The 22,516-nt window shown below is 31.4% G+C and overlaps 1 protein-coding gene across 2 annotated transcripts in view; it reads right to left on the reverse strand.

Annotated features, from left to right (window-relative positions):
- Positions 1-425: 425 nt before the first annotated feature.
- The window catches only part of LOC140436891 (facilitated trehalose transporter Tret1-like), a 132,270-nt gene continuing 110,179 nt past the window's right edge, over positions 426-22,516 (reverse strand). For both annotated transcript variants that reach the window (XM_072526050.1, XM_072526051.1), the window contains 2 exons: positions 2,476-2,760; positions 426-1,673 (listed from right to left, as the gene is read on the reverse strand). In XM_072526050.1, coding sequence (XP_072382151.1) covers positions 754-1,673; positions 2,476-2,760 — 1,205 coding nt within the window. In that variant the 3' untranslated portion in view covers positions 426-753. The remainder of the gene's footprint in view (positions 1,674-2,475; positions 2,761-22,516) is intronic.

The following is a 22,516-nucleotide window of genomic DNA, read 5'->3' on the forward strand; positions in this document are numbered from 1 at the left end:
ATATATATATATATATATATATATATATATATATATATATATGTATATATATATATACATATATATATATATATATATGTATATATATATATATATATATATATATATATATATATATATATATATATATGTATATATATATATATATATATATATATATATATATATATGGAAAAGGATAATGCGAGTGAATAATAAAAGTAAAAAACTAATGGCATGTCTCGCAAAACAGAAAACCAAATATGGTATATCGATGGAAGGCAACCGTATATATGTATTTTTGACTATTGGTCGTCTTCAGTACGGTGCAGCCAAGTTAGAAAAGGAGCATTTTAACTTGGGAAAGGATCACTACATCTAACTTGGCTGCACCGTACTGAAGACGACCAATAGTCAGAAATACGTATATACGGTTGCCTTCCATCGATATACCATATTTGGTTTTCTGTTTTGCGAGACATAAATAAATTAAAATAAACAATATAATACTTTGATCAAGTTAAAAATAACGCTCTTGTTATGTAAAAAAGTTGGAGACCTAAAAACATATTAATTGTTGAACTGTTAAATATTTTATTTGTTGACTTATTCTTTTATTACTATTTCAAATTGTATTCGTCAAAATAAAAAACCAAATATTATATATATTATTTTATTTCTATTACTAAACTTTAAATACTGAAGTAAAACTTATATATCTAATGGAGTTAGCTCCAAAATCACAGATTACAAAAAGATTAATGAATTAGTCTGTTATTTCTTATTTTTAAAAGAATCTTCAATCTCATGTAACGGTCTTCCCTTAGTTTCTGGTAGATAGAAATAAACAAATGTAGTTCCAAAAAATGCCACTAGACTAAAAATAAAGAATGTACCGTGAGAACCGTACATCTCAAACATACTTGGAGCGCTCTTAACTACAGAAAAGAACGCCAGAAAAGCCATGATTGAGGAGAAACCACTACCTATACTTCTATGTCTTAGAGGATAGAGCTCAGCCATCATTGCCCATGGCAAAGGAACAAAACCAATTGTAACGAAAACTATGTATAAGACTAAGCAAAGCAACGGAATGTACCCTGATGATATTTGAGGATATATTCTAACAAAATAAGTGTACAATGTGAGTGTTAAAAGGGTGATGAAGGTACCAATTCCACTAATTAATGCAAGTGGTCGTCTTTCTACGGTTTTTAGTAAAACACATGCAACTGTTGACATCACTAGTCTCATTATATCTACGACAAGAGTTGCAAGATATTCATTTATACCACCACCTACTATATCCTTCATTATATTTACGGAATAAAAAGTTATGACGTTGATTCCAACCCACTGGTTAGCTATTATGTAAATAGTAATAATTCCCAAAGGTTTTAAAAACTCTGGTAATAAAAACTGATTTAAAATCTCACTGAAAGACTTCTTTTTTTTATGAACTGGTGCATGGCGATCAATAATCACTTCCAGTTCTCTTTTGGTCTCATCAGTTGTTCCTCTGCACCAGTAGAAAACACGTTTCGCTTCTTCGAATCTACTTTTACCAGCCAGCCAAGAAGGTGATTCTGGTGTGAAGAACATTAAAATTTGACTCAGCAGAGGCAGCAGTGAACACATTAAGGCTGTGTTTTGCCAAGATAAAAATGTGCCTATTAGATGTGCTAGAAAGAGACCTGAAAAACCAATAGAAACATTAAAAATAAAAAAATGCTCAATTACTAAGTAATAGAAATAAAAATATTAAACCAAATCGGTGGAAAGTACTTTGAGATAGATTAAAAATTAAATATTATTTTCCGAATTTGTAAAACTGTAGTGTTTGGTTATGGTATATGGGAATGTCTGTTAATGTAAGAGTATGCAAGTGTTAAAATGGTTGCCGATGTGATTTCATCTAAATAATGTGAAAAGAAAAGTTTTGACTTCAGTCTCGGAGTTTACAATGTATAGTCCATCATCAGACCTATGAAACTAAGAAAGGGTTACAGTATAAGGGAAATATAAACGTATAATTGTTCTTCTAAATCCTTATCAACCACTTATATAAAAAAAAAAAATTAACTCTCACTGATTATGACTCTCAAAATAAAGGTAGTATTCCTGCCAGCACAACCCAGTTAACGTAAAAATATAATAAACGAAAGTAAAATAAATTGTTACAATTCTTCGAGACAAATCTCCTGAGGAAAAAGTCCGGGACGAAAAAGTCTGAGATAGTTTCGTACGTATTTAAAAAGAAATCATCTAAGGAAGAAATTTATTATGGTCATAATAAGAAAAGAGAACAAATCCATCTCAACGGCCTCTATTGTCCATTTTGAATGGGAGTTCAACAGGTCGTTTAACTAATGAATTTCTAATCTTTGAAAGATGTCTAATTTAAATTCAAGAATATAATGAAAATTTGATATGACACAATAGTAAAAGAAATAACTTGAATAAAAACGTTATTTAATTTTTACGGAAAGTACTTACCAAGCGCAATAGAAAATGATATTGCACCCAATAAAAATCCTCTATATTTAGGATCTGATGTTTCGCCAATATAAACTCCGGTTACTGTGGCTAGCATTCCTGTCGTAAATCCAGTAATAAATCTTCCGATTAAGATCATGTGCATCCGGTTCGCTAAAAATATTGTCAACCAACCCAAAAAGGTGGGAAGGCAAGAAATTGAGTGAGTCATTTTTCGACCAAGTTTTGCGGAAAATATGCCTCCAAAAGCTGATCCTACGGCCATTGGAAGAGCTGCTACGGATGCTGTAAAAATATAATATTGTGATATTAACTATCATTTTCACCCTTCGATCAGCGTCTATTTTCAATGTAGCTATGTATAAGATTACTTTTTTTAAAAGTCAAACATACTAGAGGAAGAAGAATTTTTACAACTCACAAATCAAATAGTCATTGTAATTGATACTTTGTTAAATTGTCAAAGTTTTGTGAGAAGATATCTCAAAAGTAGTAAAATCTTTCTGGTTACAAGATCGAAATAAATGCTAAATGCTAATTTAATTCTGTGAAGAACAAGAACTGGTTATTAAAAATACTTTTTATAAATTACACCGTTGACTTCTTTATCCATGGACAACATCAAGCGAGGTTTTTAGAAACTACTTCTTAATAAAACATATATTTCAGAACAATATAAAAGTCAAAGTCATAGATATTTTCATGCATTATATCTGGTGGTCGGATAAGTCCTCCTTAGCCGATTAAGCCCCTGCGATCTTAAAAAAACATTAGTTCTAGAAACTCTAACCTTTTATAGGCATACATAGCAAATTTTAGTATGATGTAACTATTAGTATATTCTTGATAGCTACATAAAGTTGATGTGTTCGGAAAAATGACGCATTTGGAGAAAAACAATTTTTAATCTTTCTCATTAAAAACTATTATTTTGAGTGAGAAATAAAGCGAAATCACAAGAACTTTATAAATATTATTGAATTAATGCTCCTTCAGACTATACTGTCAAATTTTGGTTTGGTGAATTTCGTAGTGGCCGTATATCTACATTGGACGAACCAGATATTGGACGGCCCACCGATGCAGTTACCCCGGAAAATGTGAAGAAATCCAGAAAATGGTTTTAGCTGATCGTAAAGGGAGCAAAAGCTATAAGACTTAATAATGAGCTCACTAGTTATATTTTTCATACATTTTTGAACAATAAAGAATTATCCTGCAGATGGGTGCCGTGTTTGCTGAACATTGGAGCTTATAAAACGCAATCCTTCGAATTTTGGCATCGATTGGTAATCGTTTATGAAACCTGGAACCACTGCTATACATTAGAGTATGGAATGAAGGCATCGCAGTGGACTGAAACCGGCATAAGAGCTCCTAAACGGACAGGAGTGGCTCAGTGAGTCCGAAAGATTATGGACACTGTATTTTGGTATTGCAAAGGCATAGTTTTAATTAACTATCTTGAAAAAGTAAGAGTAAAAATACAGAGCTTAGATAATCGTATTATTTGGACGGCATAAAGAAGTTGAAAAATCACTGAAATCGTTGTAATGAGCTAAAAGGAGACTATCTCGAAAAAAATAAAAGAATTTTCAAAAAAAAAATGTTTTTTATTTTAATGGAGATTACTTATCAGATCACCTAGTATATAAACACAAAGAAAATTAAAACAATGATAATTAGTCGATACCTTTCTTCTTTGTTATTCCGTTGTTTACAGGAGCTTTTTCATTTTTTATCGGTTTTAAGGCATTTTTAACTTCCTCTTAATAATTTTCGGTATTGTTTCAGATGCTAAATTTAGTACTCTTTGTTCCATATTGTCGTGTTTATGTTTTGCTACGCTAAACGAGTATAATTCTGTATAGTAATCTTCAACAATATTTCTTATCTGGTTTTCGTCGTTTATAGTGATTTCATTTTTGTCTTTTATCTGGTGTATTTGTTGTTTGCCTTTGCTATATATAGTTTTTAACACTTTCATGCTCTTGTTTTTCTCTATGATATTTTAGATTTTTTCGGTATTGTTATCCCTGATGTCTTGTTATTATTATTTTTCTCATTGCCTTATTAAGTTTCTTATATTCTAGTGAATTTCGATCCATGCAGTTTCTGTTCTTACTCATTTATTGTGTTTCTGTCTTTCAATCAATCAATCAATCAATATTCTTTATTTCATCTGCCTTTTACAAGTAATGAAATGCGTCAAATACAATCTATGATCAGTAAAAACTATAAGTACATCAAACAGATAACATAAAAACATATAAAGTATACACAAAAACATACAAATTGTTAAAAAGATGCCTGCAAGTATTCCTCTAACGGATAGAAAGTGTTTACCAGAAGTAAGTCCTTAACTGTCCTCTTAAATAAATAAATATTTGACTCTTTAACATAATTAGGTAATTTATTATTTATTATTATAGAAACATCATTTCTGCAAATAAAATTGCATCTATGTGACTTTACATAAACAACACAACTAAATATATCCAGCGAAATTACAGTTAAAATATATAATTGTTTAAAAACTGTCTACGAATAATTTTTTTTTAAGAATAAGCACCTCATTAATTCGCGAGCAATTTCCCCAACAAACTAAGCAATATTGCAAAATTGACTGTGGATTAGCAAAATAGTAAAGTTTAAGGATATCTAGGGAGACAAAATTCCTAAGTTGCCATAGAACATAACAGTGCACAGACAATCTTCCCACTACATAATCAATGTGAGAGCTGCAAGGCAAATTAGAATCCAGGTAAATACCTAACAACTTAGTGGAGTGGCTATTTACCACTGACCCATTGTCAAGTTTTACGAATGGACTCATCTGCATAGTAGAAGGTGAAAAGTTTACCATATTGGTCTTTGATCCATTTAAGATTAGGGCATTATTCAAACAGTAATGAGTCACACTTTTTATAAGACAGTTTGCTTTTTGTACTACATAAAAAAAATTATTGGAATTTAGTGCAATTGTGGTATCGTCAGCAAATTGTGTGACATAACAGCCTGATTGCTGTTCCACATTTTTTACTCGAACACTTATTGCATCAGAAAAATTATCTAATGGATTCCGAACCAAACATGTTGAGCTATCGTTTATCAGTTGATTTAAATCATTGACGAAAATCAAAAATAAAAGGGGGCCAATGATACTTCCCTGTGGAACTCCGGAGAGGACACTTTCTTCTGAAGAAAATATATTCCCATTCACATTGACCTTAATTTTTTGAAACCTTTTCGATACAAAGGTGAGGATCCACTTTAACGCAGTTTATCTGACACCACTATGATAAAGTTTTTCCAGCAGTGTTGGATGAATTACAGTTTCCAAAGCTCGTGCTAAGTCAAAAAACAAACAGATAAAGCAGTGCATCTTGCACACTTATACCTTTACGCAAACCAAATTGAGACTTTTCTATAATGTTGTGCTTGTTAATATACGAGAGGAGACGTGTATGAAATACCTTCTCATATATTTTTGAAAATACAGATAAAAGTTATAGGCCTCGATAGTTATCAAATTTTGATTTGTCACTTTTTTATGTATAGGCACAACTAAAGCAGTATTTAGAATTTGAAAAATCCCTTCCTGAAATGAAATGTTTACTAGAAATGTTAATTGTTTATATATGTTATGAGATACATGTGTTAATATAGAACACGGGATCTCATCCAGTCCAGCCGAGGATTTTTTTGAGATATCTTTAATTATACTTTTTATTTCTTCATCACTAACAGGATAAAGGAAAAGGGAGTGTATAAACGAAGAAAGATTTTTAGGATTATAATCAGGTGAAGTTTGACTAATTAAATTTTTTACAGAATTCGAAAAATGTTGACTGAAAGATTCTGATATGTCATGAAGGTCATCCGCAGAAATTCTCAAATTATTTCTAAATTTACTTGGGTATTTAGAAGAGTTTCGATTTTTACCTCCGACAGTGTTTCGATTTATGATGCGTCAAGCCTCAGCGCATTTATCATTTTATTATTAAAATAAGTTTGCTTGGCTAACTTAACTTTGTATTCATGATTTTTTTTAGAATGTTATACTGTATTCTAAGCTCATGACTTTCTGAATATTTTATCGATCTGAAAATGTCTTTAATAAAATCTCCCTCATTTATTAAGTTATAGGTTAACAAGCCCTTATTTTTAAACTGTTTAGAAAATCGTCTAGTATCCACCGTTTGCAAAGAAAATGCTTTATAGAATAGTTCCATAATTTTTTCATAAAATATGCAAAACTTGTTATCCGAAGATAGATGTGAGTCTAGAAAGCACCAAGATTCCCTAGAGAGCAATTGATTAAAATCATTAATATTAAGAGTGCTATTAAAATCACGTTTATAAACAATATTATCCCCCGAAAAAGAAGCATTCAAGTTGTATTCAACTTTCTGTAAAAAATGATCACTCACATCGGTATATACAACAAGATAAAAACTTAATATTTACATTGGAGAAAATATTATCAATCACAGTTTTAGAGTCATTATGTATTCTAGTATATTCAAAAATACATTGATTTAAACCATAAGAGGTAAAAACATTTTTTAATCCTAATGCATCTATATTGTGCACCTTTGGATCAAAATGTATATTGAAGTCACCACAGATGAAAATAATATTATTTTTGTTTAATATTTCTGATAACATTTCGTCCATTTTATTTATGAAAGTTTGTGTATCTTTTGATGATCTGTAAAAACAGCCAACAGTTATAATATTATTTTGATATTCCAAATCAATCAAGGCATACTCAAATATTTTATTAATCTTAGCAAGCGAACAGTTTTTAATAGTAACAGCACAATTTACATTTACAAATATTGCGACCTCTCCCCAACCTGAGTCTGAACGATGGAAGAAATCGCTTACTACATAAGAGTCCAAGAACAAATTTAAAATTTCGTGTTTATCACAGCACACTTCACTAACACAAAATACTTCTGGGTAATTTAGAGACACCATCCATTCCTCCAAATATTGAATTTTGTACCTCCAACTTCTCAAATTTAAGTGACAAACCGTCAACTTTTGAGATTAATTTATACTATTTGAAGTAAAAGCATCTTCTTCAATAAAAAAACGCCGCACATATGCACCTTGGGGCAATATGCTAGGGTCTATAGCTTTCTCAAAATGCTGGATATAAATACTCCCTATAAAGGATGAATACTGGTCTGGAAAATTTGACTTCAGAGGGCTACTCATAGCCTCGGGAAAATGGTTCTGTATTAGTTTCAATAAATTTTCATTAGACATTGATGGGTCTAGCCTATAAACATGCAAGTCCGTATATTTATGAACACCTTTAAATTGTACACCATTTATTTTTATATCTTCATTATTTCCAATCGTGACTTTTCTTCTGGACTTTTTCCGAGAAACAGTTTGCCAATGACTTTCTTCCGACTCAGGTATTATATCTTGGTTTAAACTCATATACTTGTTACATTTTGCAGCAGCTTCAGCTTCTAAAATAGCACTGCAAGTTTGTTATATAGTAATTTGAGATTTTTGAGAACCTTTGTTAACGCTGTTATGGTTTTCTGTATGAATATTTTGCAATTTGTTGCTTTGAGCAAATACTTGTTGATCCTCAGGTTTGTATCTTGATTGATAAACATGGGATTTCCTTTTTTATTGGGATATAAAAAGTTGATTTGGTCTGTTATTACCTTTATTTCTTGATGCAGACCATTAATAATAAGGTCTTTTTGTTTAATAATATAATTGAATATTTTTATATCTACCTTATTGTCAATCGAAATCTGCTGAATAGCATTTAGGAAACCATCGTCTAATTTAAGGTTAGACATAGTCTAGTTCACAGCAAACAATGTCACTTTTATTTATGTATTTCACATGATTTAAAGATTTTGCACAACCACGATGTTAAAACCTAGTGCATTTTATACTAGTTAAAGCACTTACAACTTTTTTTAAACACTTTAGACACATTTTATTTAATGCAGCATTTTCAACGTGTTTGCTGTATTCCGCCATGTTGCCAACTTTTTTCCAAATTAAGTCTTAATTTTTTTATTTTTCGGTTTTGGCTTCTTATGGTTTTTTCTAATCGCAGTGATTATACTCGTTTTTATTCTTTCTTCCAAATTATTTATGTCTTTTTCTTTTAATAATTGATCTATTGGTGTTAGGTCAGCCTCAAAATTTTTCAAGTTCCTTAGTAGATATAGTTCTTTTTGCAAAATTAGTTTGGTTCTTTCTAATTTTGTGTTGATTACTATTTTTTCTCTTATTAATCTGTGGTCACTTCCCAGACTGAATCTATATATACCAATAAGTATTAATTAGTATCAGGGTAGCGGGAGGTATTTTCCTCGATCGATCCTGGAGAAAATAGCACTACTTTAGGGACTAGTGAACCTGCCTCCACGCCAGCTCATGAGATTTCACCATATCATACCGTAAAACTCATGTCCCATAACCCTATGTACCCCACCTCTCCATATTTATCCCTTTTAAGTCTAAAAATTATAATAAAGGGTAGCAGTGATCCCCAGTAATGAAACAAGACGCAAAAGAAATTATTTTGAACTGACTTGTTACTTTAATTCCGTAGGCATGACTAGGACGGTTTGAATGGCTGCTGGTACTGCGGTGCGGAAAGCAAAGGAGAACTAGCGCACTATCTAAGCTAAGAATTCTAAATATAAGGCCGTTAGTTCGGGATACCCCTTAGACGGAGAGATGGTGCGAATAATAAGCTAGTCAAGGAAAACGTCTTAACATTCAAAATAATGACATTAGAATAGCTATCTGGAACATTAAAAGACTATCTCACTGATGAAAACTAGTTAACAATGTATCCAAGATTGATAGACTAAATATCCAAGTATTAGGAATAAGTAAAACACGATGGATAGACAAAGGAAAACGTCAAATAGAAAATAGAACTTTATGCTGGAAACACTGATAAAAACGTCTTTTACTGGGTAGAAATTCTTTTTATTAAAGAAACAAACGACTTTTTCGTGATTTGTACCTTACTTTGATAGAATAATCATGCTTCATCTTCAGCTAACCATTGGCAATCTTAACTTAATAAAGATATACGCCCCCACCGTGGACAAACCCAAGGATGAAATAAAAGCGTTTTCTAAACAAATACATGATAAAAAAGAGCTTGAAATCATGGCAGTGGTGCATGGCAAATTCGACGAAGGAAATTATGGGCAGTACATTGGAAAGTTCAGATTGGGTGAGAGAAACCAGAGACGAGAGCATCTATTGCAATTTTTTAGAGAAGGACCAATTAATGGTAGTGAGTAACACCTTATTCAAGCTGCCAAAGAGACGATTACACACAATGAAAACACCAGGAGGCAAAAAGGATCGAATGATCCAAAATCAAATTCATTAAAGTTTTGTTTAAGTTCCACAATGTCAGTAGAAAGACCATAAAGGAAGCAAACAAACGTGGATAAACAAAAAATATAATGATATTGAGAAACTAGATAATAAATACGACGGCTTTAACGTTAAAAGAAATTTGTCGGTCTTAAATTTAAAGGCGAAGGATGTCCTGGCTGAAAAATCTAAGTACATGGTTCAACACAACAACCACAAATCTTTTCAGAGTAGCAGTGTGCAAAATACAGATTGCCACGATGATCGACAACATTCAAAATGGATAGACACTACAAGAAGAAGCAGAAGGTTCAAACAAGAAACACATATGTTAAGAAATGAAAACGATAATTATGAACTTAAAAAAAACTTATTGTAATATTAGAATATTTAAATATCTCAGCTCTCCAATGATTACACATCAAGGAATTGCGTTTTAACATTTTGGGAAGATGCACCTACAATAACACTCGACGAGGTAAAACAAGCCACAAAAATTGCAAAAAGTGGTAAAGTAGTAGAGGGCGATAAGATTTGCTGAGAAATTTAAAGAATACTGGATGATAAATACATATCTGTTTTGGTGGATGTTCAATTGTATATATAGAACTGGAATAATTCTAAAAGAGTGGCTTATCTTCACATTTGTGACCAAACTTTCGGTTTGTCCCGTAAAAAAGTTTTAGAATTAACCCAACAGTTCGTCCAATTAAACAACCTTAAAACTCAATTTAAAGATGGTAGACCAGGTAAAAACTGGTACTTAAATTTTAAAAGAAGACATCGGCTGTCAATTAAGAAACCGGAGATAGCTGAGTTTGCAAGGAAAAAAGCCATGAATCCTTTTGTTGTTAAAGATTATTTTAGGTTATTGGGCATTCTATTGAGTGGACCATTCAATATTTAGGACTTGCTGACAAACCTGAGAGAATCTACAATATAGACGAAACTGAATTTTCGAGTTTCAAAAACCACCAGTGGACCGTGAAGGGGGAACACTACAGTGGCGATGACAGCAAGCGCTAGAGGCGAAACGATTCCTCCATTAATTATTTTTAAAGCAAAAATATCTGGGATGAATGAATAATTGACAAAAATAATTTTCTCTGGAACTGCCTACGCTGCGAGTAAATATGGCTGGGTTGAAGCTATTAAATTTGACAACTATTTTATAAAAAAAATTGGTCCTGATCGGCCTATACTAGTTACCTACCATGGTCATTCAACTCGAATCAGATTTGGTTAATTACGTGAGATGGGAAGAAATTACTATTCTGAAACTACCAGCTCATACTAGTCACATTCTTCACCCATTGAATTTGGCGGAATTTAAAGCTATAAAATCAATATAGGAAAAAGGACTCATAAAGTGGCAGAGACAGTTTGCTGGTCGAAGACTTCCCAAAACAGTGTTTTCTGAGCTGATTGGGAAAATATGGACAGATCAAGGGTGGTATCTTTACATTTGATGTTAAAGTTGTACCTGAAAATCGTTACGAGGCTTCTTCTTTAAGCCGATGACAGATTTGAACGGACATCATAGATCAGCGCTAAGAAACTTCTCTAGATGTGACAAATGTTGCCATCTTCGAGAAAAACTCATGAGTGTCGTATTTCAACAATATAGACTTTGTAGTCAGGACAAAAATGACATTTTATATATAAGCCACGTGATTTCTCTCACTGAAAGTTATACCCAGGTAAAGTTCCGGAAGTAAAAACAAAGGGCTTTGTTTATCCTCAGGTGGATGACATATCGCTGGTGGCAAAAGAGGATATCCTTAAAGAATTACCCTCTCCATATGTTAGACGAGGAATGCATAATTTCTATGTTAAATTTTCGCGAGATAAAAAACATTACTTTCGCATTTGTGGTGAGTGGTGATTTGTGATTTTAATGTAGATACCAGAAATATGACTAACGACCATGTTAATCTTCTCAATGTTTTACTGAATTTTAATCTTGTTAATTGGCCAACTAGAGTCACGGATACCAGCGTTACAACATTAGATAATGTATTTGTAAATTTCTCGAACTCCAAATTGTCATATGTACTTGACAACACTGTATCAAATCACAGAACAGTTTTAGTGGAACTTGACTTTGAAACGGAATTGTCATACTTTATACAAAAAGACAATTTGGCGAGGAATCGATAAACCACTTTATCGTTAACCTCATTAACGAAAACTGGAATAATGTTTATGGCATCTTAGACACTAATCTAGCATTTCAAGCTTTTATAAATATCTTTTTGTATCATTTTAATAATAACTTTCCATCAACAAGGAAAAAAATCAAAACACCTAAAAATAAATGGATTAATAATGAAGTGCGAAAGTCGAGTTATGAATTAAGAAATTTACACGCTTTATCAAGGGCAGTAGCAATTCTTAGATATTTATCAACAACAAAGGTAAAAACAGAAAACTTTTGACCAAAACAAGAAATGATTATTATCAGAAAATCATTACTTCATTATCATCACTACATTGTCAATGATTTTTCAAAAAGTGCTAATAACAATGCTAATACTTGTTTAATGTATGATGACAATAATATAATAACAGATCTCCAAGAGGTAGTATGCACTTCTAACACATTTTTTAAAAATGCACCCATTGATATCGTGTCGAAAATTCCATGTAATACAGTAGACAAAGACAGTCAGTCAATTATTACAGATCATGAAAATTTCTTTCAATTGTACACATTTACTGGGCAGGAACTGATCGAACTCCTGCATAGTAAACTTAAAAACAAATCCTCTAGTGGTTTTGACGAGATACCTGTATTTTTGGTGAAAAAGGTTTTACCTTTTATAATCAATCCTTTAACTTATCTTATCAATTTGTCTTTTTGCAATGAGGATTTTCCTAATTACTCAACGACAGGCAAAGTAGTTCCCATTTTTAAAAAAGGAGATCCAAAACTGGTCAGCAATTATAGGCCTATAACAATTCCCAGTATATTTTCAAAGGTATTTGAGTATGGATATTTAAAGAGATTAAATGGTTATCTAAAAAACAATAATATCATAACTATAAATCAACATGGATTTCAAGAAAATAAATCTACTATTACGGCCGTCTATGCATTTTATGCTCATTTAACCAGTTTGATTTTGTGATCTTAGTAGGGCATTTGACTGTGTCAACCATGAAATATTATTTAAAAAACTAAAACAGATAGGTATAACAGGACATTCTTTACAGTGGATTATGTCATTTCTAAACAATAGACAACAATATGTGAGTCTGCAGATGAGGATCGAGGATTGTGTGACCAGTTGTTGATCTAGTCTTGTTACTACAAACATGGGTGTTCCCCAAGGATCTGTAATATGACCAATTCTCTTCGTAGCCTACATTAACGACATCGTACAAGTAGACAGAGCGGTAAATTTCATTATATATGCGGATGATACGTCAATTATTCTATCTAACAAATCCAACGTAATCCTACAACATCAATGGAATGATTTTCTTTCATCTTTATATTCTTGGTTTTACATCAGTTTAAAACGAGTGGTGATATGCATAATTTAAATACTAGATATTGTAATAAACTTTATATACCATTTTCAAAAGTTAACATTAAATTTAAATCGCCCAGGTTATACGGGTTACAGGTGTTTAATCATTTGCCCACAGTTGTAAAGTCCACCAGTTCAATAAATGTATTTAAGAGGAATCTTAGGCAATTTTTATGTGAAAAAGTGTTTTATACAGTCGAAGAATTTTTTAGATCTTAGATATTAGCTGTATTTCATTTAGCTTTTAAATTCATTGCATGTCTTGTTTAGTCTAGTTTAGTGTTTAGTTTTTAGCAATGTATATTCATGAATAATTCTATACAAACTATGTTTGTCAGAAAGAAAATAAAGAATTTGGTTTGATTTAATTTGAGTCATTCGACCCTTTTAAGATATTTTATTTTCAACATTATGAATTTTTTTTTCAGAACTTTATGCAGAAAAGTAAGTTTACTACATAATGCAATACAAGAAAAATATATAAAACTATGCCCGGAAGATGCAGTTACCCTAAACTGATATGACAAGTGCGCCACTGCGATATATAAAAGAAAAAAATCATAACTAATAGTCGTAAAAAGTCGCAGATTTAGGATCTTCCCTAAATAAAGCTCATTATCAAAATACTTGGTGGACGTATCTTGGATTTGGCAAAACTTACCCAATTGAAGCATTAATACAATTAAAATCAAATATAAATAAAAGGGCGTGCACTTGCTCGACCTTCCCTAAACAAAAATCCAAATTTTCTATTCTTAGTTCACACCAAATATTGCCCGCTCCAGTAACTCATTAAACTTCTCGCTTAATTCTAAAACTGGAAAATACAGCTATTATTAGTCTGGGATAGTCCTGGTTCCCAGGCCCATTTTCACCATTTATTACTAACAAGCTAATTTTTCGAGAGTAGGTTTATTTTGACTAGACGCCCAGCTTTTGTCCTTACAACAATTTTCGTTTTTGGAAGATAACAGGGTTAGCAGGGATGAAATATGTTAATTTGATAATTTTCAAAAATTTATTGCTAACTGGGTTTTTTTGTCAATTCTAAAGATAATTATGTAAATTAGCCGAAATAATATTTGCCCTACTAAATGCAAGATTTTATCAAAGAATCCCCCCGTTCCAACATATATCATTTTCTGTTGGTTAGTTAATAATATTTATATAATTTAACACCCACATTACATTGTCCTTCAGATGAATACTGTTCTTTTAATTTTTTGCAGCAATTCGTGTTTTTTAATACTTCTTTATTTTCATTTTTTGATTTATACCCTTTTTTAAATAGCTCATAGCGTCTTCTGTTGATATTATTTTTAATTTTTAATGAGTATACCCTATATATGAACTCTTCAATAATTCGAACTATTTTACTTCATTTGATGTTAATGCTGTATGTTCACTTCGTAGGAGTTGAATAAAAGCCCCTTGAAAATTTTTATTTTTCCTTAAAATAATAAAAGGTCTCTATTTCCTTTACAAAAGAGTAGGATAACTTGGATATTAAATTATATAATAAATATTAACTAACCAACAGAAAACAAATCAGGTGGTTAGTACCTAATTATTTTTCATTACCTCGTCAATGACACATGTTCTGAATGGGGGACTCTTTGATAAAACCTTGCATTTTGTATAAAAACTATTTTTTCGGCTTATTTACATAATTATCTTAAAAATTAACAAAAAATTTCCATTTGTAACCAATATTTGAAAATCGTCGAATCAACATATTTCATCCCTGTTACCCTTATTGGCTACTACAAACGAAAATTGTTGTACGGATGGTCGGATGTGCGTCACGTCGAAATGAAGCTACTTACGGAAAATTAGCTTGTTAGTAATAAATGGTGAAAGTGGACCTGTTATCTCGGACTATGAATGGTGGATAGCATGATACTAGATAGCTTAGTTGTAAATACGATAATTGAGGACCTGGTGTGAACGATGAGGACGATGAATTCACCTACGAATTTTGCGAAAAACGGGCATCACAAGACGTAAGCCTGGACGTTTATCTACTTTTATATTCTTTAAGAAATTATTGTGTTAGATTCCTTAACTCGAAACAATTTGAAAACACTGATGTATAAAAAAATAAAAAGAGAATAAAAATAAATGAGATCCTATAAATATACCAGTTTCAGTTTTATTGCCTGCGAATCTTTAATTATACCGTTTACGTAATTAACGTTTTTTTATAGTTTGTAGGTTTTGGGAAACGAGAATTTTTATTAAGCTGGCTTTATTAATTTTTGCTAAGAGATTTGACTATACAGGTTAAACTGAGAATTTTCAGTATTTGATTTACAGCAATCAATTGAACTTATAACAACATAGATGCGGCAACTATTATAATTAAAATTCACAAGGAAACTAAATTCCTGTAGTTGGCTCTATACCATGTATAACAAAAAAATGTATGTAAAAAAATTCCTTTATAAAATCGTTGCTTTGGAATAACAAGTTCAAAGTGAGGATGCCATTTTTGAATTACAGGCGATCAAAGTTTTAAAGTTACACATTTATTTTCTTGTTGATACTGCACGAAGATTACATTAGTGTAAATTATTAGAAAAAAAAATAAGCTAACATATATACTATTTTGCTTAAATATATAATAAACAGAATAAACAAAAAAAAACAGCATCAAAACGCAGTTAGAGCTTTGTTTGTAAATCTCAATACTTTCCAGTTATTTAACATAGTTCTATCTTTCACATACACCCTTGTTTTATAAATGAGATTGAAATTCCATATCACTTACTAAGAAAGGAAAAAAAAGGAAAGAAAATAATACTAATAATGATAAATTATAAAATGTTTATTTCATATGAGATCATCATACGAGATGGAAACGAAATAAATGTTACCTACTTAATGTATAATATTTCTATTTAAAAATGAAACAGTTTATTTTAAAGAAATCAGAAACGCTTGAAAATATTGTTTATCAATATCGGACCTACTCATATTCATCATTTTTTCAATTGCTTTCACTTTATCTTTAGAGAGCTCATTTTTTGGAGGTAAGAGCATTGGTATATTATTGAAAACAGGGAATTGTTCTCTCCGATTAGTAATAATGCCATGTCGAGAAGCTTTTCTGCCACGGGTTCTTGGACCACCGCGTCTGAAATGAGGAACATACTAAGGAACATTGTGGTATACTATTCCGTAGAGATACTTTTGTAAATATGTTTTCTGAGTGAGAGACTTTATATTCTGCTTCTGCTAAATTTTGTGTAAATTTATTTGACACTCCTTTGGAAAATGGAATTTTTTGAAAGTCAAATTTTTGGAACAGATTTCATAGTCTTTAAATCGTGATATTTTAACTGCAAAATAATATAAGGATGTCTTTTATTCGAAGACTTCACATTGCGTATAAATGAAAGGGGTGAATAACATTCCACTTTTTCCATAAATCTTTCAATGTAACTATGCAATTTATCTACTTCTTGAAATGCTCCATGACCTTGTGTAGAAAACTTCATTGTAAGACTTTCTAATTCCGGATGTTGTCTTAGTGCTTCCATAACAGAAAATGAAATAAATTATTTACGATTCTAAGATATAGAAGAATCACTCATGTGACTAGATTAGCGGTATTATTATCTTCCAAAACTCTATCCAAAACTTTATGAAAAACTCTAGCCAGCACGTTGCAGGTCCTTCCTTGTTTTTCTTCTGTCCATATGGCACAATAAACAGTTTTTGTTACAGAGTAATATGCGGTCAAGTTATAGATGGTTAATTTTAATTGCCAACTTTCGATCTCGGCCACGTTATCACATTCTGTAAATCAAAACTAAGAACAGGTGTTCCGTTTACCCTATCAGTATTTCTTTCTAGCCTCATACGATTTTTTATTTTAAGGTGTTCTGCAAACTGCCGATGATCCTCTTCTGTCAAAAGAGACCAGTATGTATTAAACCCTCCTGTAACTTTTCCTCGAAAATTTGCTTTCCACAATTGAATTTGCAATTATTATTTAAACAATATTTTTATATTATGTTTTTATAATATGTGTGTTTCCTTTCTCGAACCTCTTTACCCCTAGTATTAATATATGATTTCCCTGCTTGGCACATACTTTTCCTCTCACTTACTTTCATTTTAATGAATTTCTTGTTCGACTTCTTATCTTCTTTAAGCCATTTTTGGGAAGCGACGAATTAATGGTTCCATCTGCATCTCTGTAATATAGGTTAGGTTAGGAACGTCTACTTCTAAATTAAAATAAATGTAATCTTACGTGATTATCCTGTTGTCTCCACTATTACCCATTTTGTTTTAATGGTTTCATCTGCATCTGTGTAATAATATAGATTATTTTAGGAAGGTCTACTTCTAAATTAAAATAAATGTAATCTTACGTGGTTATCCTGTTATCCCCAATATCACTTATTTTATTTAAATTATTTGAAAGTATTAAATACTACAGATTGAACGAATTTAAAACGGAACATACGAAATCAATGTATTTCGGCTCAACTCCGCTCTAGGTGGTTGGCCAACAAAAGGTTGTCAAATAATAATTATATTATAAAAATCCAATACTTCAGCGGGCTGCTGGATTCTGAATTCATTCAAGAACAAATCAAAACTCCACCCAAATAGGTTGCCTAGAATCACTGAAAAAACTAGACTACACAAGCAGTTATTATGCTGTCAAACCACTTATCGCTTCCTTATAGTCCAAGAGATAGAGCCGAACTTTTGAACTGATCAGTAATATGACATTTCTCTATTGGAATATATTCATTGTAACTGGGTTAAGACTTTGCCTTACAGGACCCCCTCGTGGTACAGGGGGTGGCTATACAGGGATGAAGTTGTCATTTTTTTCGGAAAAATTAACGATCGATAATATGGCTGAAAATTTGCCCAGAGTAAGATCTTGGTATAACTAGACGAAATCCCAAAGGGCGGACGCGAGAGTAGATACATAAGGGGTGGCGGACAGGGGTGAAGTTGCAATTTTTTGGGGAAAAATTAACGATAAGTAATATGTCCGCCATTTTCATGGCTCATTATTTAGCCCCTAAAAACTCTAAATCCAAAAGGGCGGACAGCTGGGTTGGTACATAGAGCCATAAAACGGGGTCAAATGTACCACTTGCCTGCGCATTTTAGGTCTCGGTAACAATTTTCAAACTGATTTTATTATGATATTTTTATACCGATTGATTTGAAAATTTGTATGTTCACTTCTGTTACTATTCTGAGAAGCGTCAAGTAGAGTTTTCCTCAAAATTTTCCAAAAAAATTTCCGTAAATGAAAATTTTCGTAATTTTTTGAGGTAAAATCTAATTGGTAGAATCCTTTCGATTTTCTGTCAGTTATACCATGATTTTTTTCCAAAAATTTTCAAACGATTTTTCCGATAAGAAAAAAAAATTTAGAAAAACTTTTCTAAAACATTTGATAAAACTCTACGTCATCGTCTGAATCTTTTATAGAATATTTTGTAGTTTTAAAATGATATTATGATAATGTTTTTTTTTTCAAACTAAAGTCATATTTACTTTAAAAATCACATTTTTTTCTTAAATATAAATATTTTACGAATTAATTTTTAATTGAATAAATGTTTGATATTTGATATTTTATTAAATTAAACTAATTTTATAATGTTAACTATTAAATATTTTTTGTATAACAAATAGTAATTTTACTTATTTTTTATTACAATAAAAAGGTTTTTAAATTTATATTGCATAAATAATGGTTGTTCAGATATAAGAAAAATTTGATTTATTATTACATTAATAATCAAATACAAAATATATTATTTCTATTTATCAATAGGTAAAATTCAATTTGTAGAATTCCTTAAACATTTTACAAATAATTTTAATTTTATTAATAAAAATCAATTTAATAGTGGAATTATCAATTTTTTAAGTTTTGAAATATTTTCAATATTTTTTTTAACTTTTAAATTGATTGAATTTTTTTTTCATTAGTTAATTATAATTTTACAAATTCTGTTTGGACATTAATTTTGCATCATTATTATTTTAAAATATTAAAATAATAATGATGCGCGTTCCATTTAGACCAGTAATTCTAGACGCATGCGCTAAATGTAATAAGTATCAAGATGCTTTTATCCAACTTGGTGAAACTGACTTCGATTGTAATGAAGTTTTTGAAACCTTAGAAACTTTCATATGTCACTTATATGGAACAGGAGTGACGAGAACAATTCCAAAAAGAAAAGTAAACCATGTCAGATTTTCACTATTTAACCGGCAGTATAAGTTGCATGATGTAAACGAGCCTTAAAAAAAAAACTAAAAAATTTCGATGCTTCAAGCTTACCACCATGTCAAGATGAATTACACCAACATCTACTGCGAGCCCATTATATTTCAAATATTTGGACAAATGCTCATAAAAAAGTACCAACAGAATTGATTGTTGAAGAACATGGTTGGGAGTTTTAAGATGAAACATATAAATTCAAATGGTTTAGTGGACCTCAGATGCTAGAATCAGTTCGAGAAGTAGTGATTGAAAATGAAGCAGATAATGAATGTGATATTATTGAAAGTGAAAGTGACGAAGATGATGAATGTGATGACATCAATGAGAGTGAGAAAAATGACGAAATTTTTAAAGTTTTTCTAAATTTTTTTTTTCTTATCAGATAAATCGTTTGAAAATTTTTGGAAAAAAATCATGGTATAACTGACAGAAAAGCGAAAGGATTCTACCAATTAGATTTTACCTCAAAAAATTACGAAAATTTTCATTTATGGAATTTTTTTTGGAAAATTTTGAGGAAAACTCTACTTGACGCTTTTCAGAATAGTAACAGAAGTGAGCATACAAATTTTCAAATCAATCGGTATAAAAATATCATAATAAAATCAGTTTGAAAATTGTTACCGAGACCTAAAATGCGCAGGCAAGTGGTACATTTGACCCCGTTTTATGGCTCTCTGGACCAACCCAGCTGTCCGCTCTTTTGGATTTAGAGTTTTTAGTGGCTAAATAATGAGCCATGAAAATGGCGGACATATTACTTATCGTTTCAACAATTTCACCCCTGTCCGCCACCCCTTATGTATCCACTCTCGCGTCCGCCCTTTGGGATTTCGTCTAGTTATACCAAGATCTTACTCTAGGCAAATTTTCAGCCATATTATCGATCGTTAATTTTTCCGAAAAAAATTACAACTTCATCCCTGTATAGCCACCCCCTGTACCACGAGGGGCGTCCGCCTGTAAGGCAAAGTCTTAACCCAGTTACAATGAATATATTCCAATAGAGAAATGTCATATTACTGATCATGTGCTGATCATTCCAAAATTTCGGCTCTATCTCTCCGACTATTAGGCAAGCTCCTCTTTCCTTTAAAGGAGACAGATAGTTGAACGATATTTTATACAATGTCTATCACTGGGTATGAATTTATTTTTGTCCAAGTTTTATATTGGTCCACTATTTCAAATGCAGTTCAAACAGACATATATTAAATTGTATGTTCCGTTTTAAATTCGTTCAATCTGTATATGATATTAAATACTTTTTAAAATTATTTATTCAAAATTCAATAGACACAACCTTGTTAACTTAAGTAGCTTCAAAACTGCATAAGATAGAACCATATAGAACTTTGTAACACTGTTATTCTAGATATCGTCAAGTAGGTGGTGCTGATATCTTCATACTTAATGTAAAACTATAATAATTATAAATTATATTCTACCAATACCTCATTTTGGATAAAAATAGCAGATACAACTTTGTTATTCCAACACGACGAAATATTAATAGATATAAAATAATATTTTAAATCAATTTATCTTTTATAAAGGAATTTTTTGAAATACAACTTTTTTATTATAATTATTTACAGTTTTCTCAGAAATTTAATTTTGTGTTTGCACCACTTTTTTTTTCACTTTATTAAAGAGTACTATGCTCTTTAAGTCGTATGCTTCGCTTACGTCGTAAAGTATCAATGTAAAAAGTAAGAGACGTAGTATAACTCGTTAAAAATAAAAGAAACGAATCAATGGATCATGTAATACATACGATGGGTGAAATGTCACCAAGAACATTATGAGAATATATTAGCTAGCAGTAGAATACAATAGTATAATACTGTTATGTTTGGGTAGCGGGTAGGAACTCCTTGTGACAGTCCTAACAGGGAAAGTGAATCAATCCCTGCCTTCTGCAGATTCCAGGTGTTTCCTGGCCCGGGAAACTAGTACCTGTTAAGGGTCCCTCGTCCAGGGTCACGGATAAAAACCACAACGGTATCCACGGCGTAAAAGAAGATCTTCAGTATGGTGTGTATGGCGAAAGTAGCGACCCCCGATTTTAGGGTTCGTCTAAAATCAAAAGGGTGGACGAAACCCGTTAGGGGTAGATCCCGCAATCCGTCTAGGAGAGGGAGACTCTGAACCCAAACCCCTGGTCCTCCAGGTTGGGGGTTAAGGCATTCGACTAACTCCCCAGTACTTGTATAAAACATAAAAATGTTAAAAAACCCAATCACACGCCTCGAAATAGGACGGCACAGCAAAGACAACATAATCTTCGAAAACTGATACGATTTTTTGATACATGGAATGTTCAAGGTATATAAAAAAACTCGATGAAGAAACAAAAAGAAGGGAACCGGCTCTGAAAATCTAGGAAAATATAACCATTTCTAAAGTGGATTACCAAAAGAATGTAGAGCTCAACAGGGAATTTCTTTAATGATTAACAGAAGACTAAGAAAGCTTATAAAAACCTGGGAAGCCATAAATGAACGATTAATTAAAGTAAATATGTCTTCACGGATATAAACTAACAATTATGGGCGTATACGCAATAAATAACGACGAACTAGCCAACGTAAAAGACGCATTTTTTAAACAGCTTCAAGAGGAAATATCGAAAATAAGTCAATCGCGGGAAATAATATTAACGGGGGATATTAACAGTAGAGTAGGAAGAAAAGATGCGGATGAAATAGTAGGAAAATACGGAGAAGACACCACAAACAACAATGGTGAAAGATTATAGATTTGTGCAACCAGAATCAACTCAGAATATTAAATGGATACTTTCCACATAAACTGATAAAATCATACTACA

The sequence above is a fragment of the Diabrotica undecimpunctata genome, chromosome 3 (assembly GCF_040954645.1).
Source record: "Diabrotica undecimpunctata isolate CICGRU chromosome 3, icDiaUnde3, whole genome shotgun sequence".
Taxonomy (NCBI): Eukaryota; Metazoa; Arthropoda; class Insecta; order Coleoptera; family Chrysomelidae; genus Diabrotica; species Diabrotica undecimpunctata.